This window comes from Triticum urartu, chromosome 3 (assembly GCF_003073215.2).
Source record: "Triticum urartu cultivar G1812 chromosome 3, Tu2.1, whole genome shotgun sequence".
Taxonomy (NCBI): domain Eukaryota; kingdom Viridiplantae; phylum Streptophyta; class Magnoliopsida; order Poales; family Poaceae; genus Triticum; species Triticum urartu.
In genome coordinates, this window is record NC_053024.1 from 115,768,828 (window position 1) to 115,788,457 (window position 19,630).

Sequence of the window (19,630 nt, forward strand, 5' to 3'; positions counted from 1 at the left end):
TTTACTGAAGAAAAATGACATCCTAATTTACTGGTTTCTAACTTTGTAATAAAGTCTAATGAAAACCTTCAAATGTAGTAAGATTCCAGCGAAAGACATCCCGGCCTTGTGTCAAGTTAATCGAATCCAAACGGGATAGAAGATATTGCCATGACACAAGACGGGTCCCAACCAAATCCCTCCGAAATGATATATCTGGCGGAGAAGTGGTCATCACATGCGCAAGAGTATCGTTCTTATCGCGTACAATGCGGTACAAGGCTAGGTACTGTTCTCGGAGAGTGGTATTTCCTAGCCACTTGTCCTCCCAAAAGCATATCTCCGAGCCATCCTTTATCGCGAAGAATCCGAAACGGAAAAGATGTTTCTTTACCGCCATCAGACCAGCCCAAAAATTGCACCGACGGACAATGGATTTGCGAGATCATTAATTCCTCCATTGAGGATACAATAAGTGCAAACTGGAGATCATACATAACCTTGAACTCAAGGATCGACGGTAATAAGATCTCCCAAGTAATGTTCTTCCATTAAAAGTGCAACCGGATGAAAATGTTATGTGTGCATCAGCAAATTAAAGTCACCCTATTCAGAAATCGACTTACAAAAGAAAATCGCAGACGACTTGGGTTAGTAAAACCATTAAGGAAAAATTCATGCGTTATACGTATATCCGAAACACTTTTACTTTATTAGAGGAGAACACAACGGGTTAGCCATATAATTTGCAGAACAGACGTTTCTCCACACACAAAAATGCAGAACAAATGGAGATTCAACTGCAATGTCATCTGATAACTCACAATGCCCTTCATTACTGATTAATTGATTGGTAAGGTTGCACATAATGCAATGATAGTAGGATGTGGTCACTTTGAACATGACAAGAAAATTAAATGCCAGAGTACCATTGCTGAAACAAGAGAGAGCATGCATATGTAGCTAGTAGCTTGATGGTTCCCAACGGTATGTAGCATCCTAGGATCAATCAAGAATCAACCATCACTGAGCTGGGGCATCGATCGAGCACTTGGCAATCAGCTCCTTGACAATAGAGGGGAAGCTTGAGCGCAGATTCTCGAAGTCGTCGCCGGCCATGGCTGCCGTCAGGTTCTTCGGAGAGCTGAGGAAATGGAAGCATGCGCCTTTGAGCTCATGGCAGTGGTGCACCTCAGCTAACGCCAGGATGCTCGCCGCCGTGCCCGCCGCGATGTTCTTGCACAGCTTGTCCTCGCAGATCAGCTTGAGCCTCTCCATGCGGTACTTGTCGGCCGCCACGAGCAGATGCTGGGCCATGGCGAATTCCTCTTCTTCCGCCGTCTCCAGCGGCCACGAGTCCGTGTACATGAAGCGGAGCAGCGCCTTGAAGACCTGCGCCTCCATGTCGGCCACGCGGACCGCGCCGGCGGCGCCGCCCTCCCTCATCGAGCCGAAGAGCTCCGCGCTCAAGACCGGCGACCGGGCCGCGAGCAGCCACCGGTGCGCGGCGAACGTCTGGCCGCCGACCTCGAAGACGACGTCGGCGCCCTTGTAGGCCGCGAGGAGGTCGCCGAGCTGCTGGCCAAGGTCGGACGGGGGCACAGGGACGGATCTTGGCGCGGGGGCCGGCGGCGGGCCCCCATCGGCGCGGAACTCGTTGACGACGATGATGTCGCAGCGGATGGTGAAGGAATCGTCCTTGAGATGGTCCGATTCCTCCAGGGTCTTCCTCTTGACGAAATTCGGGCACTCCCAGACGCCATCTTCGCCGGCCTCCACCCTGCCGAGCTTCAGCGGCGCGGGCTTACGGCCCCAGCTCTGGAGAAAGGAGAGCGCGTGCTTCTTTTCGGCCTTAAAGCGGAACTGGACCTGCGCGCGCACCTCTCCGGCGACGGCGTCGTCGAGGACGAGGTGGAGGGATATGTGGCCCTTGTGCGAGGACGGGTCGCCGTTGGGGTAGTACTGGATGGCCCAGCGGCGGCCGCCGACGGAGAAAGGCTGGGACTTGAGGAACTCCCCCGTGGGCAGGGTGGCCTTGGTGATCGAGTAGCCGTCGATCTTCAGGTGGTGGCGCCCGTGCGTCGTGTCGGCGACGATCTCGGAGGCGCTGGACGACATTGCGGCGAGCCTCTGGCGTAGCGCCGCGCAGAGCTACTGGGATTCGGCAGGGATGGAGTGGGGAGTGGAGGAGGGGAACGCGAGGACGACGAACCTTTCTATTCTGGGAAAGGTTCTGGATCGGGACTCTTCTAAACACGGGCCTTCGCAATTTCGTTCGAGCAAATGGGCTTTAGTGATAAAAAGGTTACTCAATGGGCCTTACGTTTTTCTCAAATAAATTCAAATGAAAGAGAAAACAGACCTTTACGGATATTCAAAATGGCCCCAAGGAGCATATGTTCCTGGGTGAAAAAAAGGTAAATTTCTCAATGTCAACAGAAATTGAAATCTATATGTTCGTGTCTGTGAATTTTGATGGAAAAAACACTAGTATTGTGAACCGTGCTAAGAAAAAGTCTACTAAGAAAAATAAATCCGACCTTTACGAATATTCAAAACGGCGCCAAGGAGCATATGTTCGCAGGTGAAAAAGTTAAATTATGAATGTAAAAAAATGAGAAAATATTGTCATGTATATGTTCATGTCCTTTTCCGTGTCTGATTTTTCATGAAAAAAACACAAGCGCAAAGTGTACTAAGAAAAATAGTCTATTGGTCCTAAAAGAGCCTTTCTAGAGTACAATTTTTCTTTTGCCTAGATTACACACTTATTTGTTCACGAAACTTCACAGGCAGATAAGAGACATGAACATGTGTGTTGTAGAAAACAATCTTTTTTACAGTTACACTATTCATCCTGGAGCCAAAATGTTTTCCCCTTCGATACCGTTTGTGAATGGAGTGAAGTAACTACAGTACATTTGTAGCACAATTAAATCTACTATTAAACAATACACTTGCGCTTTTGCCTCCACCATCCTCCCCCCCCCCCAACCCAAATCGTAACACCCTAACATGCTTCTCCATCCAACAAAGTTTCTTCCTCGGTTCCCATCGCGAATGCCAATGGCTTCGACAACCTCATGCCCCGAAATACGTTGTCGCGAGGTGTTCTCTTAGATCATCCACAAGTTTTAGAGGCAAGTTCTAAATTGGGATCCACCGACCAAATGCTTGAAGTGGTGTTCATCACCCTGGCCAAATGGGCGCGAATATGTATAGATAAGCTCGGTATGTATGAATGTTCTTTCGATATTAGTTTGACCGTGCGCAGTGATACACCGATCATAACATCGATGTAGGACGCGCATGAGGCTTCCGTCAGCTTGGTTGGGGGTCCCCACGTATGGTATTAGCAATATCAAAGGGGTTTCATTACCATCAAGAAAATGGGACATAACTAATCCAACTATCAATATAATTTTCTCTCGAAAATAGTCTTTTGTGCATAAAAATAGTTTAGACCAGTATAATGCATGTATGAGTTGAACATGATCGAAGTGAGTGTTTACCAGGCTCAACAAGGTCTTCAATGTCCTCAGGTCAATTCTTTAACATCCTCAAATCCTTTAGAATGTTCGTTTTTCTACTCGCTAGAAAAAATTAAAACAACACATAATAAATAAACATTGCATACGTGGACTCCTAAAATTATAAAATTAGTATCATCGAAAACAGGGTTAGATGGACTTAGGAAAATGAATTAATGAATTAATGCATTTGGAGTTGTGGATATTCAATTATGATTTTCCAAAGTTTTTCTGAATTATGAAAAATGAAAAGGATATTGTTCATATGGGCCGAACTGGCGTCCCAAACTACGGAACATGCTGGGGGGACTAACGTTAAAAGCGCGAGATGGAAATACGTCTTTAGTCAACAAACGGGTATATGTCTATAACAGAAAAGCTATTATGCTTTGCTTTTCCTTGAGGACAAACGTATTCACGACTTGACATGTTATAACACGCTGACAGGTGGAGTCTACCTATCGAATCAGAGAGAGAGAGAGGGAGGGAGGGAGGGAGAGAGAGAGAGAGAGAGAGAGAGAGAGAGAGATGGGAAACAGGAAACAGGGAAGGTGGCAACGATGAGGCTCACCGACGGTGGAGTAGCGGGCGGTAGGGTTGGGAGAGGCCCTCCTCTTCGCCTTCCCAGCCTTACAGTGATGAGGATTCATAGACAATCATCAAAATGCATCAAACACTTCTTTTAATTACATGAATATTTTGGCCAATATGTGTCGAACAATTTTCTAAATGACATGAAGATTTTTCCAAAGAATATGCCAAACACTTTTTGTAACTACATTAAGATTTATAATTGCATAAACATTTTTAAAATGTATTGGACACTTTTCAAATTACACGAACTTTCTTGAATGATTGCACCACCCTTTTAAATACATGATTTTTTCTTTCAAACACTTCTTAATTGCATAATTACTTTTCTAATCGCTTCTTTTTAATGCCTTGATTTTTTCAACTACATACAATTTTTAAAATGGTCCGGACCCTTTCTCTAATTACATGAATGTATTTTCAAAGATGTTTCAAACATCTTTTTCATCCATATGAATAATTTTATAATTTATTAAGTAATTTTTAAAATACATGAACAATTTGGAATTACATGATTTCTTAAATGGTTGGAACACTTTTTTGAATGGCATGAACATTTTAAAAAAACTTGTTGATCATTATTTTAATTACATGAGTGTTTTTATAATTGCATAAAGAATGAACCAAATATTAATTTAAGTACATTAACTTGTTTTAAAAAATGTAGCAAACACTTTTTTAATTCAATCAGTTTTTAATAATTACTTAAACATTTTGAAATTCATCAGACAGTTCTAAAGTTACAAAACTTTTTCAAATAGTTTGAACACTTTTTAAATTACATGAATTAATGTTTCAAACTGTTTTTGCAATAATGTTTCAAAAACCTTTTTAATTACATGAATATTTTTGTAATTGCATAAACACTTTGTACATTAAATTATTTCCATTAAATGATCTGAATATTGTTTTAAAATTACATGAAACCCAGCATGCTCGGCAAGAACATTCTTTTTGTAAAATGACGGCAAGAACATTTCATCTTCTTTTGCTTTCTTTTTTTGAGGGGGTCTTCTGCTTTTTTTTAGATGAGCAAGAACACTCCATCTCGGTGGACCGGCCACGAATGCAGCTTCATGGGCCGCTGGGCAACCAGCTTTCCGAGATTTGGTAGGCCCAAGGTTTCTTACTCCTCCACCAGCCACCTCCACACCGGAGCTCCCCCTCCATTCCGGCCAAAACCCTCGCCTCCGGTCGCCGCCATGGCCGCGAGCGTCGAGCAAGTCCTTGGGTGGTTCCCCGGCATCGAAGCCATCACCAGAATCAGGGTCGCCTCCCTCTCCGCCGTCCCGGGCTACGCCGGCGAGGACCGCATCAGCGCCCTCCAAGACCACCTCCTCCGCGACATCGTGTCCCGCCTCCCCGTCAAGGACGCCGCCCGCACGGCCGCGCTAGCCTCCCGCTGGCGCCACCTCTGGCGCTCCACGCCGCTCGTCATGTACGACGCCCACCTCCTCCCGGCCGGCGACCCCGCGCGCGTCGCCGCCGTCGCCCGCATCCTCGCCGACCACCCGGGCCCCTTCCGCACCGTCAGCATCACCTGCTGCAATTTCGCGTCGCACGAGCGCGAGCTCGCCGAGTGGCCGCGCCTCCTCGCCGCCAAGGGCGTCCAGGACCTCGTCCTCGTCAACAAGCCCGCCGACGACGAACGCCTCCCCGTCGTCCCCGCCGACATCCTCCGCTGCGCCTCGCTCCGGCGCCTCTTCCTGGGGTTCTGGACGTTCCCGGACACCGGCGTCAGCCCACCCGGTGGAGGCGCAGACGGATTTCCACACCTCCGGGAACTCACCTTGTTCGGCACCGACGACATGCTCGGCGGCGACCTCGACCGCTTGCTCGCTTCCAGCCCCGTTCTCGACACCCTCGCGCTCGTCCTCAGCCCAACCTGCGAGCGCGTCCACCTCCGCAGCCAAAGCCTCAAGTGCGTGCTCCTCTGGGAGTGCTTCCTGAAGGAGGTCCTCGTCATGGACGCCCCGCTCCTGGAGCGGCTCATTCTGTGGAAAACCATTGATGGTGAGGACGAACCGGTGGCTGTGAGGGTCAGCATTGCTGACGCGCCCAAGCTGCGGGTGCTGGGTTACTTGGAGCCGAGAATTCACCAGCTGCAGATTGGCGAGAATGTCATCAAGGTACTACCTTTCAATGCATCTCACTTTCAGTAATGGCATTCCATATTCCAATCTGTATCCACATTTTAAGATAATAGAAGGAGCATGGCCTCTTCATTATGCGTGAATCTTGTATGTGATCATTGTACCAACGGAATGAAGTATGATCTCTCTTTCTCTTGGTGCATTGCATTGCAGCCTGATACAATGGTGAGCCCAAGCACCGTGTTTCCAAGCGTCAAGACATTGGCCTTGAAGGTGAACTTTGGTGTCTTTGAGGAGGTCAAGATGCTGGCCAGCGTCCTCAGATGCTTTCCTGAAGTTGACAGGCTGCACATTGAGGTGACTTCTTCGTATCCTCCTGCACTGCACATTCCTTCAGTCAGCCATTCAGCATTCATATAACAGATTATCTATCACTGAGGTGATTAAACTACTGTCCATTTTTACCATTTTGCAGTCTGTCACGGCCGATGAACCCACTGGAATGCACCATGCCGAGTTCTGGCAAGAGGTCCATCCTATCGAATGTGTGAAGTCACATGTCAAGAAGGTGGTTATCCATGAATTCCGCGGAAAACAAGGCGAAAACGAATTCCTCAAGTTTGTTAGCAGCATTGCAGAGAAGCTGCGGTCTTTGCTTGTTGTGATTACCCAAGAAATGTTTGCGTCGGCATGGGATTTCTCAATTTCATTGCCAAATGAGGTGAATGAGGTGATTGTCAAAGCAGGGGCTCTGACGCGTGGAGCATGGGCCTGCGAGGACTGTCAACTGGTGGTGGCGGGTCCTAAAGTGGTGGATGGTTGGAACTTCCGCAGAGCGTTTGATCCCTGTGTTAAGGACCCTTTCCGCTGATGCACTTGAAGAAGCAGAGCACTCCTTCAGGTACCATGAACAGCTGCAAGTGTTCAAGTTAGCTGAAACTGATGTTTAATTTGACATGTTATGCACTGTGTGTTATCAACATTGATCTGCCTTTGATGCTGATAGAAGTAAAAGACATGCAGTTAGTTACATCTTGAGAATTTATATTGCTTTTACTATCCTAGTATCATTTTTCTTTGTAGTGCTCCTTTTTCTGTTTCATCCAGCACTGGCTAGGCAGCATTCCATGGCTTGCAGATATCATATATGTGCCGATCACCTCTGCCAATTCAACCCAGAGTATACAATGCTCTAGACAGGTTGATGAATTAGCCCCTGGATCATGGTTAGGTCCACTGTGCTGCTGGCTGAGTTTTAGTTTTCTTGGTTGCTCCATAGGCTTGTAATACATGCCTTGACTATTTTCTCTAGTGTTTGGCAAGCAAAACTATCATGGATGTTTGTTTAAGCTTATTCTGTGTGATCAGGAGGACTCGATCGGGGCTTGTTAGGGTAGGTACGAATCAATTGGTTTGATGTGCTGATGATGCTAGCGATGAGCAGTAGCAGCATATATTCGCCTCAGAAAAGAAGTTGCAGCAGTACATAACACTTGTCTAGACCTTGACCTTGAGGACCATTTTCTGAAGAAGAAAAAACAAGTTGGGGAGATGCCTGTGACGGTCATATTTTCACTCAATAAATTACACACATCAGTACTGTCCAAATTTTTTTTGAACAACCACCGGGGGGTGGGGGGCAGGCCTGCGTTACATCAGAGAGTACAATGAGAGGAGAGGAATAGGTGCCAAGACATGGCGGCGTCCCTACTAACAGGGTCTTTGAACCTAAAGATCCAAAGCGTGAAATCAGAGATTACATTCTGTAAGGTATCTGCAGCTGAGCGAGTCGCAGTAGTGTTCAAGTTTAAATTCTACCGATGTTGTAAATAGTTCAGTCAAATATTTTTGCCTCAATGATTGCTTCATGTCAACTCAGTGTGCAGCCACGCCTTCCAAGCATCCTAATCCTCACCAGTATCTGTGTATGTGCCTGTCACCATCGTCTGACCCTTATCCCAACAATTTGCTGCATTTTCCAACCTGTGGATATGCAGCCCTCATTGCACATCCATAAAACCCACCTAGATACAAACCCAGAAGAAGGGCAGGGAATATTACATCCATGGCTGGGCTGCAGAGGTCTTCACGGACATTCAGGAGGTCAGGATCATCAGGCATGGTCTGGGGCGAGAGGCTCATGTCGGATGAGCATAGCCAGTGGACCTCGGGGGAACCAGAGTTCAGGGAGCTACGGCACTCCCGCAGCGTTGGGTCCGTCGGGGCGCAGCGCAGGCGCAACGATGGCACCGAGCGTGGCGGCCAGGCGTTCCGGACACGGCGCGTAGCCCCGGCCATGGATCCACCGTCGCCCAAGGTTCCTGGCTGCATCTTCTGTGGGATTTTCAGGAAGACAGCACCTTCACAGCCATCTAAGGCCAGAAGGTACCACTAGAGTGATCTGTGTATTCATCGACCGTATGTGTGACTGGGTTACCTGGTTCTGGAGCTTGTGAAGTTCAGCTCCATTGAGTATATACATGCTACTCCCTCCGTTCCATATTAAGTGTCACTGATTTAGTACAACACTTGATTCTTCAGCTGCCCACCTCTGTGCTTGTATCTGTACCTGGTATCCCCAGTTTTATTTTCTGCTCTTTAGTTGTAATTTCCTGGCTGGTTGATGGCTTTGTTAATTCAAAGCCGGGCTCTGTCTCGAGCCTTCGTTCTAAAAAAAGTACAACACTTGATATGGAATTGAGGGAGTAGTACTCAGTGATACGCTCGTATAGTTGCATGCAGTTTGGATAAGTTTGAGCATATCTGTTTATTAAGGTGTTATGCATATTTTTGCTGATTTCTCTACCACTTGATAGTTTGCTGATGCAACTGCTTTCTTGAGTGACCGCCTCGTCTAGCTTTGTGCGCATGATAGAAATTGTGCATGTCGGCTGCAGCACATATCTTGTATAAGCCACTGTACATGAACATGATGTTTTCATTTGGTTCTGTATCTGGATCGTCTAAAGGTGACTATATTTGTAAATGTTGTCCGTGTATTTGTCTTGTTTGGAGGTCACTATATCCGTATGGTGCACATCCATGAGCCAATGTATGAATCGACCTACATTTGCGATGTGAGGAGGTATTCCATGAATTTGATTGGTTCTTATTATGTCTCTTGAAATGTTTTTATCTCTTCCATATGATCAATTAACCGAATTTTCATCTCATAAATTTCAACTGATTTTTTTCCTGAACTGTCTGCACTTTTTTTCGGCTGGGCAAGCTCTGTGCTGCTTGAGATGGGATTCTAGGTTGAGAATTGTTACCAAAGAGAGGTCGTTGAGAATTTGAGTGCTGTGAACACTGATTACGTAGGTAAAGTGGGCCTAATTGTTGATTATGAAGGAGGAAAGGCGATGCATAGACCGCGAGTAGGTTTAGCGGTTCTGGTGGTTTGCCTAAACAGTGATTGAAATGAGCAATTATGATCCATACCTAAGTACTTCCTCCGTACGAAAAAGCTTGTCCCTCAAATGGATATATCTAGCACTAACTTGATGCTAGATACATCCATCTGAGGGACAAGCTTTTCCGGGACGGAGGGAGTACAAATCTGGAGGTTATTTCCCTATTTTGTATAGATTGAATGCCGTGTGTACTGAATGCACCCCACCCTCTGATATTGATGCCTTTTCAAATTTGGTGCTCTTCTATTCCAAGTTCAGAAGTTTGTTATGGATGCTTTAGCAGCCTGCTATAGTGCTAATTCTTGTGGCTTGCATGGCTGATGGAGATGTAGACAAAACGTCAGTATTTGCTTAATTCTTTATTACTTCCTCCGTCTCAAAATAAGTGTCTTAACTTTGTACGTATTAACTTCGAGGGAGTATGACAATCTTGCTATAGTCATGCTGGTGGTCCAAAATATGGTTCGGTTGGCCAGCGGCTTAACCTGGGAAAATCCTGAAAGTCATGCTGGTAATTCTGGGCCCTAGGCGGGATTTGACGTCAATTAGTAGAGTATGTGCCCATAATTGAGGGACAAGACTGGTATGTGCACTAATAAAGCTTATCCATGAGTGGTATCCGGGTGGACAAGTTGACCTGATGCACTTCACATTTGGTTGGAGTGATGTGGCTTGTTACGTGTAGTACTCATTTGCTTTTAGCACGAAGCTGTATGGCCATCTCCAGGTTCAGGTTTCTAGAAGTAGTACTGAAACTTCAGATAATCCTAGAATTATGACAGCCTTTTGGTAATGAGGTCATAGATTGAAAAGAAAAGGAGAGGAGGTTCTCACTGTCTTGTCTTCACAGTTATACCGATTTGCAGGCACATAGTTGGGACGTCCATATATTAAATGGAAGAAACAAAATTTGCATGTTGAGCAAAGACTAGATGAACGTGTTATAATTGCTTTGCTTTTGTGTAGGTTCCTGTCACTATCCTTTGACCTTCATGCCACCGCACCCCTAGAGCTTTCTGGCACTTACTGTCGTCTACATTCTCAGCTAGCTAGTCGCATGAAAAGACAAGCACTTGCTTTACCTCCACCCATCCAAACTTTTCGTTTGCCTAAGTTTTGTGTTCCTAACTGTTTTGATTCACTTGCTAGTAGAAATTGTGCCCATTTAGGCCTCTACTAGTAAGAGTTTTCGTCGTGTATGCTTGCACGGGTGTGCAGCCGTGGTTTTAGTTTACATCAGAGGGTCCGTTTGTTACACGGGAAACGATTTCCGTCAGCCGGCTGATAATCACGCTACGTCCGCGGCCTCCGCTGCGTGCCACACGTCCTCAGCATAAAGGCAAGTGCAAGCACCTATTTCAACAACAACGGTGTTGTTGCAACTCTTGACGGCAAATCTTAACCCGCAATATTGTATGGCGCTGAGTGTTGGCCGACTAAAAGGCGGCATGTTCAACAGTTAGGTGTGGCCGAGAAGCGTACGTTGAGATGGATGTGTGACCACACGAGGAAGGTTCGAATGCGAAATGATGATATAGAGATAGAGTTGGGGTAGCACCAATTGAAGAGAAATTTGTCCAACATCGTCTGAGATGGTTTGGGCATATTTAGCGCAGGCCTCCAGAAGCTCCAGTGCATAGCGAACAACTAAAGCGTGCGGAGAATGTCAAGAGAGGGCGGGGTAGACCGAATTTGACATGGGAGGAGTCCGTTAAGAGAGACCTGAATGATTGGAGTATCACCAAAGAGCTAGCTATGGACAGGGGTGCGTGGAAGCTTGCTATCCATGTGCCCGAGTCATGAGTTGGTTGCGAGATCTTATGGGTTTCACCTCTAGTCTACCCCAATTTGTTTGGGACTAAAGGCTTTGTTGTTGTTGTTTGAACAACTACTGTGATGCGACGTGGCTTCATTTTGTAGAAATAATCCTGCAACAAGTCTTCAGTTGCAAAAGAAGCGCAACAAGACGGTTGTTGCAGAAAAAATCTAAAAAATATAAGCTACAAAATGTATGTTGTAATTTTTTTAGCAACAAGAAATCTATTGCAAAAAGTTCTGTAACAAGATGTCTGTTGCAAGAATTTTTCGCAACAAGGCATGTGTTGCAATGGTGGATGATAACGTCGGCTGCTGGATTGCGTCAAATCTGACTGCTCGTGCCAGGCTGATATTTTAAAAACATCAGCCGAAGGACGCGTAGCGCAACCCTTGTTACATTCAATTTGATGATTTGCCATGATGATTACACTCTAAAGTGGGTTAAAGTTCAATGATCTTTCTAAGATAAGAGAACGTTTACAAAATGGAAGCATTGCGAATATACAAGTCATTTATGTATATTTGCTCTTATTTAGGATTTGATATGTTTGAGTAATTTCTGTATCCAAGCGACGACTAGGGTTCCGCCATGCCGCCAACCCCTACCTTCCGCATATGCTTTCAGATACTCTGCTTCTCGAGACAGGGCTACCGACACTGAGGCGGCGGCCTCGATCGGAGAGGGTGGCCTACATCCGGAGGCGGGTGGTGTGCGCTGGTGCTAGGGGTTGTTCCCCTCGGCTGGGTGGGAGCGAGGAAGCGGTGAGCATGGATCGCGGTACGGAGGGTGCCCCATAGTCCCCCGACGCCAGACCTGAAGATGACGCCTTCGTCGTGTGCTACTTAGTCCACCCAGTCGGGTCCGGCCAGATCTAATGGTTGGCTAGACAGGAGATGGGTTGGGAGCCCTAGACTGGGAGAATTTCCTAGCCAACGACGACGGCCACGACGTCGACTATGCTATGGGCCACGTTTCCCCCTTGGAGACGACGCCGAGGTACATCTCCCCTTTTCCTCCTTCTCCTTTACTAGGGAGAAAACTCTCGATCCGTGGGATTGGGTGGCAATGGCGTTATGGCGTTGTCACCTCCTTTTGGAGGCGCTATTTTAGAACTGTGGGACTACGTGAGGGCAGTTGTGTGCTCCTGTTGGCGGCTTGATTCATTTTCTAGTGGTGATGCACTAGAAATGTTCATGTTGGGATGGATGTGCGGCCACACAGGGAGGAACTGAATCCGGAATGATGATATATGAGATAGAGTTGGGGTAGCATCGATTGAAGAGAAACTTGTTCAACATCGTCTGAGATGGTTTGGGCATATTCAGCGCAGGCCTTTAGAAGCGCCAGTGCATAGCGTATGGCTAAAGTGTGCTGATAATGTTAACAGAGGTCAGGGTAGACCAAACTTGACATGGGAGGAGCCCGTAAAGAGAGATCTGAAGGACTGGAGTATCACCAAAGAACTAACCATGGACAGGGATGTGTGGAACCTTGCTATCCATGTGTGCTAGAACCATGAGCTGGCTGTGAGATCTTATGGGTTTCACCTCTATCCTACCCCAACTTGTTTGGGTTCCATGGAGGGTCACTTTCCTCTTCGACTCGTTGTGCTCTTCTTCCCCTTGTGGTCCATTTTGTCCGGCAGTTCAACGCCCTTGAGCTTGGGTGAGAGGGGATAGTGTAGCCCTTAAGACAACGATGCGACGGTGATGATGAGGGTTTGTGGTCTTGGCAAGCTCTAGCCCATCCTTTGGTCATGTTTTCTTTAGGTGATCTCATTTCTAAAGCTTGCATTCGACACGACCAGTGATGTAGGCGACAACTTTGATCCACATGCAATCTGCTACGTGAGGTGGTTGTGTTTCACGTTCCGTTAACGTACAACTTGTTCAGTCTTCATTGCGTGCTCTCGGTGAGCAATTCTACCTTGCCGACTATGTGGCGCCCTTTTATCCAGGGTAGGGGTTTTCTCCGGAGGTGGGGGCGAATGGCACTGTGACGACGTATCATCAATGGGAAGGGTTCGAAGGCATGATCCATTTCCGGTGGTGTGACTCCCCTCAAGAACTTTGTCCCTCGCTCCCCTGTGAGTATTGCTGGACTAGGGCCCGCAATGTTGTAGCTTTTTGCATGTTTGTCCATGGCCTGGTAGTCTTTATTCAACTCTTTGTGTCGGCGGCTTAGGATTGCATCCTCTATTTTCTTTACCTTATCTTTTATTGTAAAATATGATTCACTATAATCCTGACCAGTTTATGGCTTTGTTATTTAGAAGTCGAGCTCGTCTCGAGCCTTCATTCAAAACAACTATGTTGATATTGGATTACTGACTTGGTTTACAAGACAATAGTGACCTCTCCCACCCAGCCCGTGACTAGAGCATAGCGAAGACATTTGCAACTTAATTTTATGGGTGATAAGTCAGCATAATGCATCTTTTCTTTTTTCGCGAATATGCAAAAGGACTGCATATCTTTTCATTGTTAGAAGAGGAGAATTTACATGCATGACTAACATGTAACGCAAGCACGTACACGGACACGCCATGAGTGTAGGGGCGCATGGGGCCGCGTGATACGTCTCCACCGTATCTATATTTTTTAATTGTTCCATGCTATTATATTATCTATCTTGGATGTTTTATATGCATTTATATGCTATTTTATATGATTTTTGGGACTAACCTATTAACCTAGAGCCAGGACCAATTTCTGTTTTTCTCCTCGTTTTTGAGTTTGCAGAAAAGGAATATCAAACGGAGTCCAATTGACCTGAAAATTTACGGTGATTTTTTATGGACCACAAGAAGCCCTCCGAAGCAAAAAAGTTGAGTCAGAGAAGCCACGGGGCCTCCACAAGGGTGGAGGGCGCCCCCACCCCCTAGGCACGCCCTCCAACCTTGTGGGCTACTCGTGGACCCCCCTGACGTGAAATCGACGCCAAAAATTCTTATAAGTACAGAAACCTCGAAAAGAAATCTAGATCGGGAGTTCCGCCGCCGCAAGCCTCTGTAGCCATCAAAAATCAATTGGGACCCGTTCCGGCACCCTGCCAGAGGGGGAATCCATCATCGGTGGCCATCTTCATCATCCCGGCGCTCTCCATTACGAGGAGGGAGTAGTTCACCCTCGGGGCTAAGGGTATGTACCAATAGCTATGTGTTTGATCTCTCTCTCGTGTTCTTGATATGGCACGATCTTGATGTACCACGAGCTTTGCTATTATAGTTGGATCTTATGATATTTCTCCCTCTCTACCTTCTTGTAATGGATTGAGTTTTTCCTTTGAAGTTATCTTATCGGATTGAGTCTTTAAGAATTTGAGAACACTTGATGTATGTCTTGTATGTGTTTATTTGTGGTGACAATGAGATATTCACGTGACCTACTTGATGTATGTTTTGGTGATCAACTTGCGGGTTCTGTGACCTTGTGAACTTATGCATAGGGGTTGGCACACGTTTTCGTCTTGACTCTCCGGTAGAAACTTTGGGGCACTCTTTGAAGTTCTTTGTGTTGGTTTGAATGGATGAATCTGAGCAATATGTCTTAAGGTGTTATTTTAGTACGAACTTTAAGGCTATTTATGACACTTATAGGAATAGTCCAATAGATCGATCAGAAAGAATAACTTTGAGGTGGTTTCGTATCCTATAATAATCTCTTCGTTTACTGTCCGCTATTAGTTACTTTGGAGTGACTCTTTGTTGCACGTTGAGGGATTGTTATATGATCTAATTATGTATCATTGTTAAGAGAATTTGCACTAGTAAAAGTATGAACCCTGGGCCTTATTTTGAAGCATTGCAATACCGTTTTCGCTCACTTTTACCATTTACTATCTTGTTGTTTTTATATTTTCGGATTACAAAAACCTATATCTACCATCCATATTGCACTTTATTCACCATCTCTTCACCGAACTAGTGCACATATACAATTTACTGTTGTATTGGTGTGTTGGGAACACAAGAGACTCTTTGTTATTTGGTTACAGGGTTGCTTGAGAGAGACCATCTCCATCCTACGCCTCCCACAGATTGATAAACCTTAGGTCATCCACTTGAGAAAAAATTGCTATTGTCCTACAAAACTCTGCACTTGAAGGCCCAACAACTTCTACAAGGATAAAGTTGCGTAGTAGACATCACTGTGCAACCCTCTAGGCTACTACGGCTACATGTCAAGTATCAATAATGCATCTTTTCTCTAAAAGGAACTATTTTCAGTACCATATCCATCTAGTTTGTAAAAGAATATATCCAGGATAATGGATTTGACGGCCCTAGTATCATATGCGCATATTGTTCGTTTAAGTGCTTGCCCATTTCAAAAGAGAAAAAAAGCCCACAAGATTTGATACTTGAACATGCTACGGTATGTATATTACCCAGAAAGATGTGCATCCTACCCTTGTTTATGTCGTCTGCAATGGTAATGAAAAGCACCGCACCTGCTAAAATTCATGCCGCACTGTTAATAGCATCTCAAGATGTAGTTCAGTTGCTTTTTTTGGTCAAGTTTAAGTCAGATTAGTAGAGTGATGAGTACTTGGGTAGCCACAATATTGGAGCATCAAGGTTCTCAAAGCAATGTGGGTCATGCATCGATCTATGCAGTCAATGCCATTAAAAGGGAAAGGTGTAGAGGGTTCGGATTGCAGGAATAAGGGGCTGTTTGGATTGTGACTATCTTTGCCATATGTTGCCACATGATTTTTGCCATATTTGTCACACTTGTCTTACTTGAGTTGCTCAAATTGTTAGCCATACTTTGACTTGCCTAAGGAAATCTTGCCATACTTTTTGTGTATATGACATGTGGGGTTCACTGCTCATAAAAAATTCCTTGTCTCAAGTGTGGCTAGAACCAAACACCTACCTAACTTGATCAAACTTGCTTAAGGTTAGGTGTGGCAAAGTGTGGTAATGTGTGGCTAGGAACCAAACAGCCCCTAAGTCGCTTTCATTTCCAGAAGAAAAGCAAGGATCTTTGACCAAACACCTTTCCCTCAAATATAAGAGGGGACACCCTAATTATTGTTTAAGACTGTCATCAGGGGCATATGACACAAAAATCTATTGAGATGTCACATGTCTTAGACTCTTAAAATTAGATTAGCTAGATGGCCTCTCAAGAAGGAAAGATGAGCTAAGACGCATGACTGGTTGGTGGTATGGGTGCCACTATATAATATAATTCACATCCTTGTTATGGACATCAAGAAAAACAGGTGCCCTGATTTGGACTTTTAGAGGTCCAAGTATATGTGTATGTGCATTGCACGTGTTTTGTGAGGTGCTTAGAATAAAACAGTCATTTTCTTTTTTGCTTATATGATAAATTCTTTGACAGAAATGCTATTTAGCAATTTGCCTCAAACAAGTGCATGGTACAGCAATTTAAGCATGTAAATAGTGTGCTTGCATCAGATTGGAATGAGCCTCGACGTAAATGCTTGCTCATATCTAAACCGGTCCTCTTGTATTCGACTTGTCTAGAAGTTGAGGAATGACACGTCTGCTACGATGTTGGCATCACCTTCGCTAGGTCATGGCATCACCCCACCGCTACCGCTCTGTTGGGTTATCCGGAAGTCGAGGAACGACATGATCTTCAATAACGTTTGCTACGACGTCGACGTCATCTTCGCTAGGTCATGGTATCATCCCCACCGCTACCGCTCTTTAGGGTTATTGGAAGTCGAGGAACGGCATGATCTTCCACCGCACTTGCTACCGTGTCGATGCCATTTTCGGCAAGCTTCCCCAAACCCCACCCACTTTCTGAGAAATACCACGTTTACGTGTTATTGCCACCATACTCGTACCCCTCCGAGGAATTGATATCGCTCGCGACATATGTGCCAAATTCATGATTTTGATCTCGAAATATCCGTTCATCTCCGTAAACAAATCAAACACCCACACGCACGCGTTCCACAAAGGATGGTAAAAATGACACCGAACTCGTTTTTTTTTTTTGACAATCTACTCATTTTCTTTCTTTGTCACGTCATATGTGGGATTCACACGGTGATGAGAAAAGCAGGTTAGGCCGAGCCCACAAAGCGCAAGTAGCATCATTTCCACGCGGCACGTACGTTATGCGAATATATGCAGTGCAGCGGAGAGAAACGTGTCCAACACCTTTCGGATCCTGTGGCAAAGCAGCTCGGGATTTGTCACGTGTTGGTTTTGTCTCGCTCAAACGGCAAAAAGAAAAGGAAGGTTGGCGTGGGGATAATCGGATGGACGGGCGCGCGGCCACGCACCCTCGGCGGGCACCGTCAGATGCGGCGGGCGCGTTTATGGCGCCGCGCCGCGCCACGCTGCCCGCGCCGCCGCCGTCCGATGGGCGTGCCGTGCACGGCGGGGATCGCGCCTCATCCAAAACCCCCCCACCGACCCGGCCCGACCCGGCCGGACTCCTCGCCATTTCTTCTCTCACCCCCGCACGCGGACGCGGCCTCCCTCCCTTTCTCTCTCCTCCCGCTTCCCGACTTCCCGTTGCTCTGTCCCTCCCTCCCTCGTCCGATCTGCATCTGCCCCGGCCCCCTTCTCTCCCCGCCTTCTCGTTTTTTTCTTCTCCCTTCGTTCTCGGCAGTGTCAAGATTTGTGTTTCTTTTCGTCGGAGCGGCGGCGGTGGAGTGGTGGTGGGGCGGCGGGAGATTCAGGGAGATCTAGCTCGATCCGCCTCGGTTCTTGGAGCTTGAAGACGCGGGGAGGCGAGATGGCGGCGCAAGAGCAGGAGCAGCAGGCCAAGACGAGCACCACCAGCTCGCTGCCGTCCAGCAGCGACCGCTCCTCCAGCTCCGGCCCCAACAACCTCAAGGAAGGAGGTACCCACCGTCTCTCCGTCTCCCCGCCCACCCCGCCGCTCTTTTGCTCGCTCGCTGACTGAATCCGGCAGCTCAGCTCGAGAGTGGAGACGCTGACGACGCGTGTGTACCTATGTGTGTGATGTGGTGGCAGGCGCGGAGAGCGACGAGGAGATACGGCGGGTGCCGGAGATGGGCGGCGGGTCGGCGTCGTCGGGCGCGGGGGACGGCAAGCAGCTGCAGCTGGCGGCGGCCGGGGGCGGGCAGGCCCCGGCGGGGAAGAAGCGCGGGCGCGCCGCCGGGGACAAGGAGCAGAACCGGCTGAAGCGGCTGCTGCGGAACCGCGTGTCGGCGCAGCAGGCCCGCGAGCGGAAGAAGGCCTACATGACGGAGCTGGAGGTGAAGGCCAAGGACCTCGAGCTCCGCAATGCCGAGCTGGAGCAGAAGGTCTCCACCCTCCAGAACGAGAACAACACGCTCCGCCAGGTACCATACCTTAGCCTAGATCCTCCCAGCAGAATTGTCTTTCTTGTCACTGGCCATGGCGATACTGAATCTTGCATGCGCGTGTGTGTGCAGATACTGAAGAACACGACGGCGCACGCCGGGAAGAAGCCGAGCGGCGGCAAGGGGGGAGACGGCGGCAAGAAGCACCACCACTTCGGCAAGGGCTAGCAGAGCTTCTCTGCTCTGCTGCGACGATGGTTGTTGCTAGGAACCACCGGACGTCTGCTCATCTGACCATTGTTAGGACACTGCTGTTGTTGTTTGCCGCCGCAGTTTGACGCTTGGCTTGTCTTCTTCTTCTTTTTCACCCTTCTCTTCTCTTCTCTTCTCCACGGTTGCTCGGTCGCCCGCCCGCTTTTGATGTCTCACTGCCACTGTTGTGTGTGCCCTGTCCATTGTAGCTTGTTGTTAGGAATGTTGATCTATGTGAACATTGGTTGTGTATTGTACTGTGCTGCTCTCTTCTCTTCTCTTCTCCACCGTTGCAATTTGGCTTCTTCGCAAAGCTGGTCGCTGAAGCTGCGCAGGGAAAGAGCTTCAAAAGATGAATTTCAGTTCAAATCCGATGGCCCAAGTGAAATCTCTCCTTATAAGTGTAAACCGGGAGGAGGCACAGCGGCTTCGAGGATCAGCGTCTCGCTGATGATGGGAGGCAACAGCGTTTCTATTATTTGCCTAGATTTTCGTGTTTGTACATGTCACAAGGCCACAAGGAAAAAAGAATCAGCCAAAGGCGCTCCCTGTGCTTAGTCAAAGAACAGCTGCCCTGAAAATGCAAGCAGTTACTGGCGAATTCACCTCTGAATTCAGAACAGCCGAGGAGCTACATGACTTGCAAGCACCTGATGAATAAGCTGCACAATGAGGAGGTATTCTAGA

The 19,630-nt window shown here is 47.0% G+C and overlaps 4 protein-coding genes across 4 annotated transcripts; 3 read left to right on the forward strand and 1 right to left on the reverse strand.

Annotated features, from left to right (window-relative positions):
• Positions 1 to 787: 787 nt before the first annotated feature.
• On the reverse strand, positions 788 to 2,197 carry LOC125548124 (BTB/POZ and MATH domain-containing protein 1-like). Its single transcript, XM_048711801.1, has 2 exons — positions 1,147 to 2,197; positions 788 to 1,089 (listed from the first exon to the last, which is right to left on the reverse strand). Exons 1-2 carry the CDS (start codon positions 2,095 to 2,097, stop codon positions 1,003 to 1,005), a joined length of 1,038 nt encoding a protein of 345 aa, XP_048567758.1. The 5' UTR covers positions 2,098 to 2,197; the 3' UTR covers positions 788 to 1,002.
• A 3,033-nt stretch (positions 2,198 to 5,230) lies between these two features.
• LOC125543200 (FBD-associated F-box protein At4g10400-like) lies at positions 5,231 to 7,249 on the forward strand. Its single transcript, XM_048706466.1, has 3 exons — positions 5,231 to 6,229; positions 6,407 to 6,550; positions 6,669 to 7,249. The coding sequence occupies exons 1-3, from the start codon at positions 5,303 to 5,305 to the stop codon at positions 7,062 to 7,064; spliced, it is 1,467 nt and encodes a 488-aa protein (XP_048562423.1). The 5' UTR covers positions 5,231 to 5,302; the 3' UTR covers positions 7,065 to 7,249.
• A 950-nt stretch (positions 7,250 to 8,199) lies between these two features.
• Positions 8,200 to 8,953, forward strand: LOC125543201 (MAPK kinase substrate protein At1g80180-like). The gene has a single exon (XM_048706468.1). It carries the CDS (start codon positions 8,259 to 8,261, stop codon positions 8,586 to 8,588), a length of 330 nt encoding a protein of 109 aa, XP_048562425.1. The 5' UTR covers positions 8,200 to 8,258; the 3' UTR covers positions 8,589 to 8,953.
• An 8,909-nt stretch (positions 8,954 to 17,862) lies between these two features.
• On the forward strand, positions 17,863 to 19,195 carry LOC125543203 (transcription factor HY5-like). The gene is made up of 3 exons (XM_048706470.1): positions 17,863 to 18,265; positions 18,399 to 18,730; positions 18,824 to 19,195. Exons 1-3 carry the CDS (start codon positions 18,157 to 18,159, stop codon positions 18,917 to 18,919), a joined length of 537 nt encoding a protein of 178 aa, XP_048562427.1. The 5' UTR covers positions 17,863 to 18,156; the 3' UTR covers positions 18,920 to 19,195.
• Positions 19,196 to 19,630: the final 435 nt, after the last annotated feature.